At 42.8% G+C, this 13,904-nt stretch overlaps 1 protein-coding gene across 1 annotated transcript in view; it reads right to left on the minus strand.

Moving 5' to 3' along the window:
- Positions 1-807: 807 nt before the first annotated feature.
- The window catches only part of CEP170B (centrosomal protein 170B), a gene marked incomplete at its 5' end in the record, with an annotated part of 55,117 nt that continues 42,020 nt past the window's right edge, over positions 808-13,904 (minus strand). Inside the window, 8 exons of the mRNA XM_082485451.1 lie at positions 808-1,751; positions 2,381-2,432; positions 3,809-3,902; positions 4,467-4,555; positions 6,157-6,300; positions 6,865-6,903; positions 10,879-11,038; positions 13,235-13,484. Coding sequence (XP_082341577.1) covers positions 1,516-1,751; positions 2,381-2,432; positions 3,809-3,902; positions 4,467-4,555; positions 6,157-6,300; positions 6,865-6,903; positions 10,879-11,038; positions 13,235-13,484 — 1,064 coding nt within the window. The 3' untranslated portion in view covers positions 808-1,515. The remainder of the gene's footprint in view (positions 1,752-2,380; positions 2,433-3,808; positions 3,903-4,466; positions 4,556-6,156; positions 6,301-6,864; positions 6,904-10,878; positions 11,039-13,234; positions 13,485-13,904) is intronic.

Genomic DNA, 13,904 nt, shown 5'->3' on the forward strand with positions numbered 1-13,904 from the left:
AAGCAGTCAAGCTTGGGAAACCATTTTCACTGGTTAAACTACACACTGTATGAGGGCAAAGTGGAACTCATCTGCTCACCTTCCCCAGTAAACCTATCCTCCACAGCTACAAAAGAATTTCTTTACCTGATTACTGTTTATTGACCAGGAAGAATGAAAAAGGAATTGATACAACAGAAAAAACTGGGAGCAAACACATCTAGAAGAGGTCCCCTCAAAAACAAAACTTTTGCTCTTAAAGCAAAAAGAATTGCTTAGTGTTCTGCAGTTTAACTGAAAGACAGAATACAAAACTCAAATTTTTTTAAACAAGAAATTGTTCAGTGCAACTGCACATAATTCTTCGCTTTTCTAGGATCATAACAGACCAAAAATAAAATCGAGACAAAAATCCCAAATATACCAAGTGCTTGATACTGTTGAATAGTTTCTGAAGAATACCACAGAACAGCGGTCTTCAAGCACTTTTGCATTGAAAAAAATTCATAACAGAACTAGCCATAAAGGTGGAGCTACATTTAAGCCATTATTTTTTCAGTGCTGTCAAGTGAACTCTAGTTCACAGCAACTGTGCAATTAAGTCTATTACATGAGCCATTGGAACAGGTGTTTTTCTTAGCAATTAGCTAATCACAAACACCTTAGTCTTTGGCCCAGCCAAGAGCATTTCTAGCTCATTTTAAAAAGATTTATATTAACAAAAAGGAAAAAAAAAAAAACCACCAGCATTTGTACCGAAATCATGAAAATTTGGCAAGCTAAACTGTAAAATGTGTCTTTTTGTACCTACCCCAACTTTGGGCCTGAAACATCATCAAAAATAGAAACTGTATTAGTAGTCTTTATATTCATACCATTATTAATGTTTACACTTTCCCAAGAGAAAAAACAAAGTGTTTATTCTGTTTTGTTTTGCTTTTTGGACTGAAAAAAGGATGCACAACCTCAGTGTGGTTGCCTTTTTATGACTGCTGAAAAGGACTTCTTACACAACTGTACTAAGAGTTTCTCCTAGAAACCCCTGATATTGCACGATCATTCTGTTGGATTTGCACGTTGATTCCAACAGAGTTGTAATGCTTCACTTGTACATTAAAAAAAAAAAAAAAAATCAAACAAACAAACCCAAACCAAATATAGTACCAGAAAAAGTGTTTTTAAATTGCGCCTCATTACAACTGAATAATTATAAACAGGCCAACGCAAGAACACTTTCGCTTCACCAGTACTGAATGGAGCGTATGCAAAGCCTGTTTTCTTATGGCACACTGGAAGAAGTGAGTAATTTTCTAAAAATCAGTTTACCTCTATGCTGAATGTGTGCTGCTCCACAGTGCTAGTCTTGTTTAAAAGGCATACGCAGACTTTCCATTCACCCTCACAGCATAGAATATTTTTTTTGTGCAATGTGTTAGCAATCTAAACAACTGCTCCACACAAACTGTCCACAAACCACTCATACACAATACTAATGCGACAGTAGATTACAATATGATAACAATACAAAATATTCTATCAGATCACATATTTCTCTCCATCTGGAATGAAATTTGAATCTTGTAAGCTAGAAGACCCACAGTTCGATTTCTGTGTGTAGTTTCTCATCTGTGCTGGGGACAAAGTCTCCAGGGTGGACCCAGAAGTGCTAGCAGTCCTGACTTTATTGGCTGTAGATTGTTTAGCAGCAGAAGATGCTTTGTTACTGGCAACTATATCCAAGTTTCCAGTAGGGTCAACGATAGCGTTTATGACTGAGAGGGGAAGAGGAAAAAAAGAAAAAAAAAAAAAAAAAGTGAGACATACACAGACATATTAGCAGTACTCAGCAGAGTTTCTAGACAGAAGGATGATGCCTCTATGAGGACGTTCAACTTTCTGGTTAAATCACAAAAGACAAACTACAGCAGCCAAATAGCAAGCATTTAGCAGCGGCCCAAAATGACACCTGTATGGTTCTGCGTCTTTATTAAGCTTCCAGATGATGCAAGAGCTTGCCTTCCCTCTTCTATTGCACAGAGCTCTATGTGCAAATTCAAGTTAAAAAAGCATAGCACAGTGTATTGGCTGAAAGAGCTGCTAAATATTATTTCAGCAGAACAGACCTTTGCCAGTTCATCTTATGGGAATATGCTAATTGCCACAAACAAAGTACTGCCACAGCAACAGCTTCCACATTGCAAAAGTCAATAATTTTCTAAAAAATTGGCAGCACAAAATAAATCTACTGTTATTCCATATGCACTCATCAGTAAGCACTATGCTAACAAACCAAACTTCCGCATCCTTTCCCAGCTTTCACTGGCAAATCAAGCCACGTTATTTTAAATTTGTGCAACTTACTGGCATTTGAGAGACAAAAAGAACATTTTACGTGACCAACCTTCAAGCTGTTTTTGAACTCTTCTGAGCTCCTTCAGGATAGAACTGATTTCCTAGAAACAAAAGCATCAGAACAGAAAATTAAGCAACAAAGAACTCAACTGACACAGGAATCCAGTCTTGCTCCCTCAGCCTTATCTGATCAAGCAGATGCAAACTCAGTTCCAACCTTGCTTATTTAACAGAAAAGACAAAGCTAGTATCCACAAAAACCATCAGAGGGATGGAACAGCCCTCCTACAAGTCAAGGCTGAGAGAGTTGGGGTTGTCCAGCCTGGGGAAGGAAAAGCTCTGGGGAGACCTTAATGTGGCCTTCCAGTACTTAAAGGGGGCTTATAAGAAAGACAGGGACAACCTTTTTAGTAGCAGGCTCTGTTGTGATAGGACAAGGGTTAATGGCTTTAAACTAAAAGAGGGAAGATTTAGGCTAGATACAAGGAAGAATTTTTTTATGATGAAGGTGGTGAAACACTGGAGGAGGTTGCCCAGAGAAGTGGTAGATGCCCCATCCCTGGAAACATTCAAGGTCAGGTTGGAGGGGGCTCTGAGCAACCTGATCTAGTTGAAGACGTCCCTGCTCATTGCAGGGGGGTTGGAATAGATGACCTTTAAAGGTCCCTTCCAACTCAGACCATTCTATGATTCTGTGATGTGTACCTAGGTGCATCTGGTCAGTGCACAGGGACCTCTCCTCTGCATCATTTCACCAGTGCTATTACACCACTCAAGTTCATAGCCACAGTGGATTTTAGATTTGAAATGATAGCCAGATTAACTGCACAAGAGCTCCTCCACATCCTCCTTAATACCAAATGCGTATTTGCAAACTCAACTCCTAGACCAGACAAAGCAATTGGCCTCATAATATATTGCTGTAGCACCAAGCTACACGGGTCCCGCAGAGTTATATGTTAGCTTAGCACTAACCATATTTGCTGGGTCCATTATTGTACTTAAATCCCTACTGGTAGTCCCCATAAATGACAATAAGACATCATGATAGCACTAACACAACCCGAGCGCTGAAGCTTTTTTATTGCCCTGTTATTGAACTGTTACAGGTGAAGAAAACAAACATTTATGAGAAACACCTGTCTACAGCTGAAGCTGTGGCAACTGAATGGTTGGTGATGCTTTGGTAGATGTTTAAATGAGGCCTAATGACCCTGCACATGAATATCTGTTAAGGGACTGGGTCTTTGAAGATAAATCACAAAGGGAGAGGGAAAAATTTGGGTGAAACACAAAAGCTGGAGGAACTCACTTTGTCACACTTGAAACAGCAACAAAAAACAGCAGTTCAACACATGTAAACAGACTAGAAATTTCAGAAGTGGATTTGAGAGGGGCCAGAGCTTGTTATTTTAGTTTCTTACAAAGCTTTCATGGACATGAGCCTTCGATGTTTCACTTGTTTGCATAGTCTTACCTTGTTTGATGTCTTCAGAATTGGCACTTCATTTTCTGAATTAATTTTGGCCTCCATCTCCTCCCAGGTCCTTTCCGAGTTTTGAAACAGAATCCTACAGCACAAAAAGTTGAGCAGGTCTTAAAATTGCCATCCAAAAGCTGCCTGTTTAAAAGACTTAATTATTACAAGATGTGGCAACAAAGGAGATTAGTGGATTAGCCATCGGACAAAGCGCCTTTCAGCTGATTTAGGAACAATCCAAAGTCCTTCTCTCACTGATGTGTCCTAGAGCAACAACACATTTTGAAGAGCTTTCACAAGCCTTGGTGACCTGCAGGCTTTCTAAGAGCCTTGGGACAGGGGAGGAAAGAGGAGACAATCCATCCACAGGAATACATTTTCTGCTAACTCTTTGCAGAGGCAACATTTCAAAGTTAAGGCATCAACAGGCACTACAAATCCAGCAATAAAATTCCAAAGGCCAAACATATGAAGAAAAGCGATGGCAAATAATCATGTTACCTCTCATTCCCTACACACATAGTTTTCTACATCTAGATTCCCTGCAACTTGATAACAAGACTTTCCAAGACAACAACGTGTTATCTTCCACAAGTAGCAAGCCTCAGACTCAGCAACAAGTCAACGTTTTAGGCCAGGCTAAAAAGTTACTTACTTCATTTTTTCAGCCAAGTTTTCTGTATTTTCACGGATTGTATGTGATAACTGGGACACCGGGTTCAACATCAGATTGTCAAAGATTACCTAAAATATAAGGGCAGATCAGAGAACTTTTAGCAGAAGTGGCATATTACAAAACTGGAAATTTTTACATTAAATGATCTCCACTGAAACATCTTTATCTTTGGGGATGATATTTGAAGTTCACGGGAGATTAAGATGACATGCAGCTTTGCTGCAGCACCTTGACAAAAAGATTAATACCTTGTTCGGTTTTGGTTTGTGGGTTTGTTTTTTTTTCTCTCCTCGAGAAGTGTACAAAGAGACAGAGTTGTCTCCAGTAAGATAACTATTTAAGCATTTCTGAAAGAAAAAGTTTAAGACTTTCCAAGCCTCACAGGCACCTTCCCCCTCAAATATAAATCAAAATATAAATCAAAGCCAAATCACAATGCAAGAAGTTGCACAAGCAGTCTCACTGAAACCATCTAATGTGATTTATGAGTTCAAGCCACTTTCACAGCCCTGTAATCCCACCCTGTTACATTCTGCTTTATTAAGAACAACAACAAAAAACCCACCAAACTTTGTGGTTCAAAAGGGCCCTCTGGCTTCTGCCAGGAAAGCCCACATCAGCTGGGGGCACACTGAACCTGCACCTTTTTTTCAGCCTTGGCACGTCTGTACAGGGGAGTGAGGGGTTGCTTCAAGTCAGTCACAGGACAGGATCGGCACATCAGTGGCTCAGCCAAAGTTCCCCTCCATCAGCCTGTTTGAGTCACACTCCCCCTCCAGAGCAGCAGAGCGACTGTGCAGGAGCTCAGCTCTCCCCTCCTGCCTGCATTGCCTCCCCGGAGCCTCTGCCCCAGCTCTTCCTTCTCAACCACAGCCAGCAGGCAGAAAGCGAGCAGAAGCAACAGCAGAGCGTTGCATCGCAATAGTAGAGCGTTGCACCAGCAGCCTGATACTCCACTCTGTCACCATCACCTCGTTACAGCCGTCACTCTCACACCTTCCCCAGCCTCAATTTTCAGGCCAGGCTTCCTCACCTTTTAGCATCATCCCAGGGGTTTCCAGGTTACCCTGCTCTCTAACCCCAGAAGAATTGCATCAAATTGCACACTTAGGAGGGAACAATGCAGAACAAGTGGCTTGCTGTGCAGACAGCAAGCCGGCTGTGCCACGGCACTCAAGCCCAGCTGCAGAAACTCCCCATAAGGTGCCACTGCTGCTGTATGGGCAGCTCTGACCAGCATGCCCATCGCAGAAAAACAAGGTTCTTTTATTGATTAGGAACAACGATTTTCATGTCATGATTTCTTGCCATTAAACTATCGGTGCTGCAGGTTTCCAAGCTGACATTTTTGCACTTTTCTTTAAAAGAGCAGTGAAATAGCCTAAATGGGCTCTGACATTGAATGCCTCCTCCCAAACAACAAGTGACCAAGCCTCAGGTTTTAATGGAGTTTTACACAAGACAGGAAATTTCCAGTTAGTATTGGCAAGAAGGGAGATTCTGTTCCTCTTTTTTTCTTTTTAAACACTGTTTCTATACCTACAAGTCAGGGCTCCTGAGAAGTGCTTTTTTTTTTTGAGTAGCCTTCTTTGGCAGCTTAGAAAGAGGGGGTATACATACTGCAGCTTAAAGCAATGTCATATATGAAATAAAGAAAAAGGTGGCCTGCCTCCTCACGGTTTCTTGTCCTTGTTTTTCTTGAGGGATCCTCTTCTCTATTATCATTCATATTTTGGTCAAAATCCTTCAGTTCCACTGATCCCGGAGGCACTTTCTGGTAGTTCAGACTTGCTTCTGGAATGTGCTGCACCAACTTGGAAATAATGAGTAATGAGTCATTAAAAATTAGTAGGGAAGGAGGCACACAGGCACTCACTGCAGGTATTGAAGATTTTCTGGCAAGTCCCAGAGGAACACTGATTCGTTTAAGACTTGTTCAGACAGGTATGGGTCCCTAAGCAAATTACTAGACCCCAATCCTGCAATCTTCTACCCACTGGAGTCATCCTACGAAACTCAGTGGGGCTATTCCACTTTATAATTTTGAGACTCAAGCACATAGTTGAAAAGTATGTCTTTGCCTTTTTCGAATTTAGGCTAAAACTCAAAAAGGCCCTGTTTTCCCATATCTTATATTTTAATATATCAATGCAACATTAAAACCACACTAAAATTAATCAGTAACCATTTAGTAACACATGGAAGAGATGAAAAAGCAATACAAAACCACTGATAATGCAAATAGTTAACAGGAAGAACAGAAAAGGCAAGACACCTACTCCTGTCTGGTTGACTGACAGACAAAAACTCCAAAAGAAGGGGAGGAAAATAACAGTGACAAGCCAGAGATACAAAAATAATGGGATGGAAAGTGCACCTGAGATGGATATGCCAGCCGAAAAGATCTACGAGCAATCTGTGTTAAAACAGAAACAAAGAGATCAATGCTAGTGAATGACTGTGACAGCAGGTATCAAAGAGAACACGTGGTTTGGGGTTATTTTGGGTTGACTTTCCCAAAAAGCGCATTCCTGAGGACCAGCAGTAGATGCCCACCCCCCAGCATGCACTGAAGCCCATGGAGGTCCTGGTCACCAACCAGTTCTGCAGAGGTGGTCTCGGGCAGCTCCCCAGTTACTTCAAAACGGACTGTGCTGAGTGAAATCCAGCAGCCCTCCAAGCACAGAGAATGGGCTGAACATACAGCTCAGGAGGCTCTTTGGTTGGCAAAGCACACAGCTCTTGTGAGAAAACCATGTGCCATCCAAGGTCCAGGCTCCCCACACTATGCAATAGCACTTGGGTTACACACAGGCAGAAGTTATGAGACTTTACAGTACAGGGGCACAACAGCCAAAATGTTTAGCTAAAAAGCTTCTCTTTTTTACGCATCCTTTAATGAAGTGCAGGAACAGTAAGTTAGGCTGGTTGCAGCAGTGAAACAGCGTCAGAAAGGAATGAGATATTCCTACAGTCCAGCAGTTCTCAGCACAACCAGTTAAAAACACCCTAAGGGCAGCACCTGCTCCCCCATCACCAGGAGATTTTCATATATGACCTGGTCTGTTCTCATGCTTTCTGTTGTCACACCTGTAAGCATTTCCTCTCTCATACCAACACTCATACTGAGTACATTAAACAACAACTTAACAAACATAATTGCGCTCTTAAGTATTTGCTATATCATTATCAACTCTAAAAAACTACCAACCAAAAGAATGTTGTGCAGGGTTAAAATTTGCAGAAGTGGTCAGTGATTAGGGATGACCCACTTGACTCTGCTTGCAGCAGCTGAGCCTTCAATTTGACTACTCTGCTCTACAGAAAGCTAGGTCCTGTAAAACCCCAAAACCCACAACCCAAGGAATCCCAAAGAAACCACAGCTTTGGTAAACAGGAATCACAAAAGTTTCACCCTTGCTGGACCCCTTTTTTGTTTCGTTTGGGGTTTTTTGCTTAATTTGTAGCAGTACTTAGCTCACTATGCCAAGAATCTAAGTTATTATAAACTATACCACTACAAAAACAAACAAAAACATCCCAAACATGCACTGGGGAAATTGAAAACCTCCCTGGCAAACATCCAAGCCAACACTGGACGTGAAAGGACAGAACATGAAGAATAAGGTTTAAAACCAAGGCTCCATCTTAACTTTTAAAGGGAACACTCATGATTTTAATCTTTAACCAAGCTCCATAATAAAAGTAATTTAAAAAGCAATTCATTTGAGGCTGAGAAATGCTGTGCCACACGCTGGACCCAAGTGAAGCTTCTAGTATGGCACTAAAGCCTCAAAAGTGATTCCAGCATCAGCAATTACTTTTCCTGCATTTTCCCCCACTGTATTAGAATAAATATAAATAGTTAGTAGTATAAAATAAAGAGCTAGCAGAATGGCATACAACACTGCAAGAGCCAGAGCAGTATAAGAGACAGTCACACACAGCAAATATTTCTCATTTACATATTTCCTTTTATGAGATGTTTCAATACATTACTATTATAACTATAATAGCTATTTCTCATCACTATGTCCTTTTCTAGAATATTTAATATAAAGTTGTTTAATAAATACTCACAAAATTCAGTGTTTAGCATCATACACACTGATCTTCAGATATTTCCTAGCAACTTCCCTGCATTAAGCCAAAATAATCATTTTAGCACAGATTCCGCAGCACCCAGACTGAGGGAAGCGTGTCCACTGATTCTACTCCAGTTCCATAGACATGATGTGGGTTTAATAAACCCACATCAGTTTTTATCACTCCCATTCATAACATGACCCCAAGACACACAGTTCAGGATCCCAAGCCATTCAGGATTCAACTCTACATCTCAGCGTTGCCAGTAGAAAGTCCTGCCAATTTAACCTGTTCCTGACTATTGTTAACATACAGCGGCTCCACTGATGCATGGTGGCATTTTGGGTGTAACTCCAATGGCTTCCCAGCCGCTGGCACTGCTGAAATCACAGTGCCGTCCAACCCTCTTTGGAGGAGTCTAGTTAAAAGCCTTTATGGCGTTTTCAACCAACACTGGCTGAACACACCAAAGGTTATGGCTCCTGATCCATCTTCACAGGCTCCCACCAGTGCTTCTTCATTTACACTACTGTAAGATCTCAAAACGTGCTCTAGCAGCAGGTACTGCCAGGAGCACTACCTACAGCACGACACAGCCCTACGTTTGCTCTTCCGACTACTGTGAGGGGACTAACCAACACGTCCCACGTCCCAGAGAAACCCTCAATTCACCTGGGTCCAAGCAATCCTGGCTTTGTGATCCTGCCATTCGGCATCACAACCATGTGCTTTGGAGCCCGTCATTTCGCACAGAGTAGAAATATTGTGTTTTGCAGGTGCTCTTCCTCTAGTGGCAGAGGACATCTCTCTGTAAGCTAACTTAATCGTCATACCGTTCAGTGGCACCGGACAAAAAAGCAAGTATGCTGATTTTCTGGAAGGAAGCAGGAGCTGAGTACTGGTCATTGCCAACCCACTGCAAACATTTCATTTGCAAGTCAGAAGTACGGTAGGTTTGTCACCTTAACTGCTCAAAAAGAATACAAAAGGCAGTTTTGCAGGTGTGGCACTTGCATGGACACAAAGCAATAAACCACTTTATCTCAGAGCCTGAAGTTATTGCGAAACATTTGTGTACTGTGGCTCCAAACGGCCTGAGGAAAAACCCCTCCCCGAGCAGGCTGTAGTTGACATGGATTTAACATAAGCACAGCCACACTCGCCTGATCTTGTGGGCATCTCCCTAAACTTCTGCTCTGCATCTTCAGTGATGAACACAGCAGGGTCACAGGGTCTCCATGTACTCCCTTGGCAGGGTAAGAGATTTGGTTGTCAGCTTCAAACCCTGCTTATGACAGGTCTGCAAGTCTCACAACAGTCAAAGACAACAGAGGGCAAAGAGGCCCATCTGAACAGCAAATAAAAAGAGCTGTGTATTTTTTTAAGCCCACGCTGGTGGTAGACAGGAGGGAATTTGGATTTAAACAGCAGCAAAGGCAATTTTGCTTTAGCAGCTGGAGCCTCCTGGTGACCTTGCAGACAAGTTCGAGCTGAGCAGAGTCCCTGCGCTGTGGCACTGGTGAGCCAAATTAAGAAATCACTCCCTCCTCCCCACTCTAGTGCAAACAAACTGTGTTACAGAATTCAGGAAGAAGCCACAGCTTCACTGAAGAGCTGGAGGACAGCACTTCCCAAGTTAACTACCTTCCTCCTTGCGCACCTCGCTGGCTGGAGAGCAGAGTCTCAGCCCTTGCCATCAATACACAGATGGAGGGAAGGGATTCGAGTAACATCTGCGCTGCATTTGAACAGCCCTGGCAGAAGGGAGACAGCAGAGGTACAAAATACACAGCTGATACAGAGTGTGTAACCAGAACATGTCTTCAGTGAAGCACGTCTTCAGTGCCTCGTCTGAAACAAGGAGGGAGACTGGCTCCGTAGTACAGCAGCACAGCACAGCATGCCCACCCCATTACGTTCCTTGGATGCAAACTTCAGGGACCAAAGTGCAACTACAGGCCATGAAATCCTTAGGAAATAATATGAGGAATCTCTAGGGCCCCTCCTGCTTCCTGGAGGCACAGTAAGGAACCCCCAACAAAAGCCAAACCTGCCCAGATCTGATATAGCTCTTGACTCATGCAGCCTGCTCCCACCTCTTGCAAGGCTGGCTGTCGCACAGGGGAGGGCAAAATAAAGAGCACTGCAGTCAATCTTTCTGCTGGTGTTTTTTTAGAGGGAGCAAGTGGTGAGATTTCTTTAATGCTGCAGCAACTGGCGATGCTGCCCTGGTCTCCCACCGCAACTGTACCCTGCACACTTGCTCGCATTCAGAGGCGGAGATTTCTGTCATTCAGGATCTTACCTCTTCTCTCGCTGATATGGTAGAAGCAGGAGTGTTGGGCACAGAGCTGAGGGTGGTGCTCGGTCCTGTCCCCGATGAACTCTGTGAGTCCCCATCTCCAGCAACATCATGAATCTCTCGAGCAAGGATGGCCACATCCTTCACCAAGGTCTGGCTGAGTCTGAAGCACAGGGCATGCAGCAGAGCCATTAGGACACATGACACAAGCCTCGTACTCAAAATATAAAAGAAGCAGCCACTAAAAGTTTGTATGAATTATAATTTCTGCAGAGGCTAGGGAAAGCAGTTTTTCCAGGGGGTGCCTTGGCAGAGAGCTGAGGAATACTCTGGCTGCATACAAGAGAAACAAACTAAATCTCTTCCCCTCCTGAACCCAGCTTCAAAGTAGAGATTTGATAAAAAGCAAGTTGTAGCGACTATACACTACCAGAAAGTATTGGAGACAATCCATAAAGAAGTGTTATGTTATTCCTCCCCCACCCATCCACTCGACTTCCTCCTTTTTTCTTTTTTTATTTAATAGAACACAGCCACTTTTTCTTCTTGATACTTCTTTCTTTTCCCCTAGAAAGCCCACGCGAGGAAAAACTTTTTTCTTTATTACTTGAATAATAAAATTTCAAACTCTCTTTCCTTCTCCTTTGTGGTTTATAGACTGTAAATCAAAGTACACCTCCACACTCTCCAGGAGGGCTGAGGGATTACCAGGGTAAGCACAGCACACCTTAGAGGGATCTGGTTTTCAGAAACCAAGTCTTGAAAAACTTCAAGCCTCTTTGACAGGTGTCCAGTTAACACTCAGCAATTGCAGCACTCTGCTCTACTTGCTCTAGATCTCAAAAACAGTTTCTAAGTCTCTGGATTGTTGCTAGAAGAGCTTAAAAAAAAAACCCCTTCAGACCAAAAGTAGCTGTTGTCGTAATTCTAAAGAAAAGCTTCTAAGAGAAAAAAATAGTCTCCCAAGTCTCCCAGCTAGCTAGCTTCATCTGAAAGAGACTTTCTTCTTTAATTTGAAAAACCAAGCAATGTAATAAAACTGTCAGTTCATCAAAATATTTCCTCGAAAAGAAAATGTATAATTGAATAATAAAAAGCAGTTTGATCTGCCTGCCTAAGGTGCCCCCTATCCATGCTGATTTGGATAGAGCTGTCACGGAACACATCCATTATGTGATTCACTTACTGTAAACAAGTGACATGTTCCCTTTTAACTCTCTCCGACTCCTCTAAACCCCTCCCAGTTAATTTGGGAGCAGCAACGGAAATCAAAACTGCAATTATGAAGCAGACTCTGTGACCGAGCCCTGCAACATGCATCGCCAGACAAGTCTGACGCAACCATTTATTTATAGCTGCTGCAACCCAAAGCGCTCGGAACGCTGCTAGGAGGGAAGCCAGAGTCTCCCACACGCACGCTTCGTGCTGCACAGGTAACACAGCTTGGTTTGAAGGCTGACACGCTTTCTAGCAACATGACAGCAATGTTCAGGCAAGAAAAGCCCGTTCGAAATCAGTGGGCCAAGTGATAAGGGTGACATGGAAATGCTGACCAGAAGCAGACAGAAGACAGCTTTCTCAGTCGAAAGTATTTCAAGTATGGCCAGTACAATGGAAGACCAGTATTTCTGGAAAGTTGGCATAACACAGTTGCATATTAGAGATGTCAAAACTCAAATGCCACTGTTTAAAAAAAGAATCTATTTGCTTTACTGCCGAGGTCCTCCAGGCAACCATCAGACCACCAGTATGCAATAGGTCCCGTATCCAGGGACATCAAGCTAAGCAACAACTCATTTATACACAGGGGCCAGACAGATTTGGATTCAAGTGTGCCAAGCAAAGAGGTTTCTGCCCTGCAGCTACTGCTTACTGCTTCCTCACTGTCTTCAGGCAAAGCAGCTTCAACAGTTTACATGTTCAGTCTTTGCTAATCCATTTGACTTCCTCTGCAGAGAATTAGGACAGTTCACGCCAACTGGTCTGTGCACACACAGTGACTTCCAGCAGAAAGCAGAGATAAGCAGGTATAGAAAGTTAGATCTTTTGACAAACTTCAAGCTACAAGAGGAGACCCATCCACAGCTTGAACAAGGAACAAACCAAGATACAATGCCCTGCACCTTGGCACTTTCTAGAGAGAAGGTACAACCAGCACATCCGAGCACAGGCTGTAAAGCTTCATGGAAACATTCCAAGCCTGACCAAGTTGATGTTCAGACATGAAGGAGATGGAGGGCACACAAACAGCAGGAAAGAGTACCACTCCTTCTACCTCCAGAACTGGATTTGACTTGAACACCAAGGAAAACTCAACCCATTTTCAACATGTGGGTCAACACATAAAGCCCCACCTCACCTGGCTATTTCTGCTATCTCTGCTGTTTGCGCCATGAAGTTGTAGGGGTCAGGGTGGTCATCAAAATCTTCATCATCATCAGTTTCTCTGCCATTGTGCTTCTGCTTGCTCAGCCCAGAGCCACGTATCCTCGGTGTTTGTGTGGCTGTTGAAGTATGGGAGCGTTTGTGTTTAGGGGAGCTGTGATTTGAGCCATATTCCTCCTCCGAAGTAGAAGTGTAATCTGAACCCTGTGGTCTCCGCCTTGATGCTTATAAAAAATGAATTGGTTTCAGACCAAGGAAAGTAGTAAAGAATAACTACAAAAGGGCAAAAAGGTAACACAAAACTAGCCCAAGAACACAAGGAAAGGAGAGTTTCTGTGCAGATTTTAAGTTAAACAGCACATTCTCAGAGCTTATTTCAAAGTTTAGAATTTCTATGGCTCCCATTCACTATACAAATTTGTAGTGGGAAATTCCAATGGAAAAGCAAAGTGACCGTGTTAACACCTCCAATGTAGTAAATTATTACCACAGACTTGGCTTTCCATGCACAGAAGCTCTGTGTAAAGTAGCGCACATTTCAGACTCCTCATAGTCCCAGAAGTCCTTTTCTAAAAAGAGCCCAATTTTCAAGCCTGCAGACACCTTTCCAATTAGATGTGAGTACAAGCAAAAGGAGGGTTTTT

This window comes from Vanellus vanellus (genome assembly GCF_965231255.1).
Source record: "Vanellus vanellus genome assembly, chromosome: 6".
NCBI classification, from domain to species: domain Eukaryota; kingdom Metazoa; phylum Chordata; class Aves; order Charadriiformes; family Charadriidae; genus Vanellus; species Vanellus vanellus.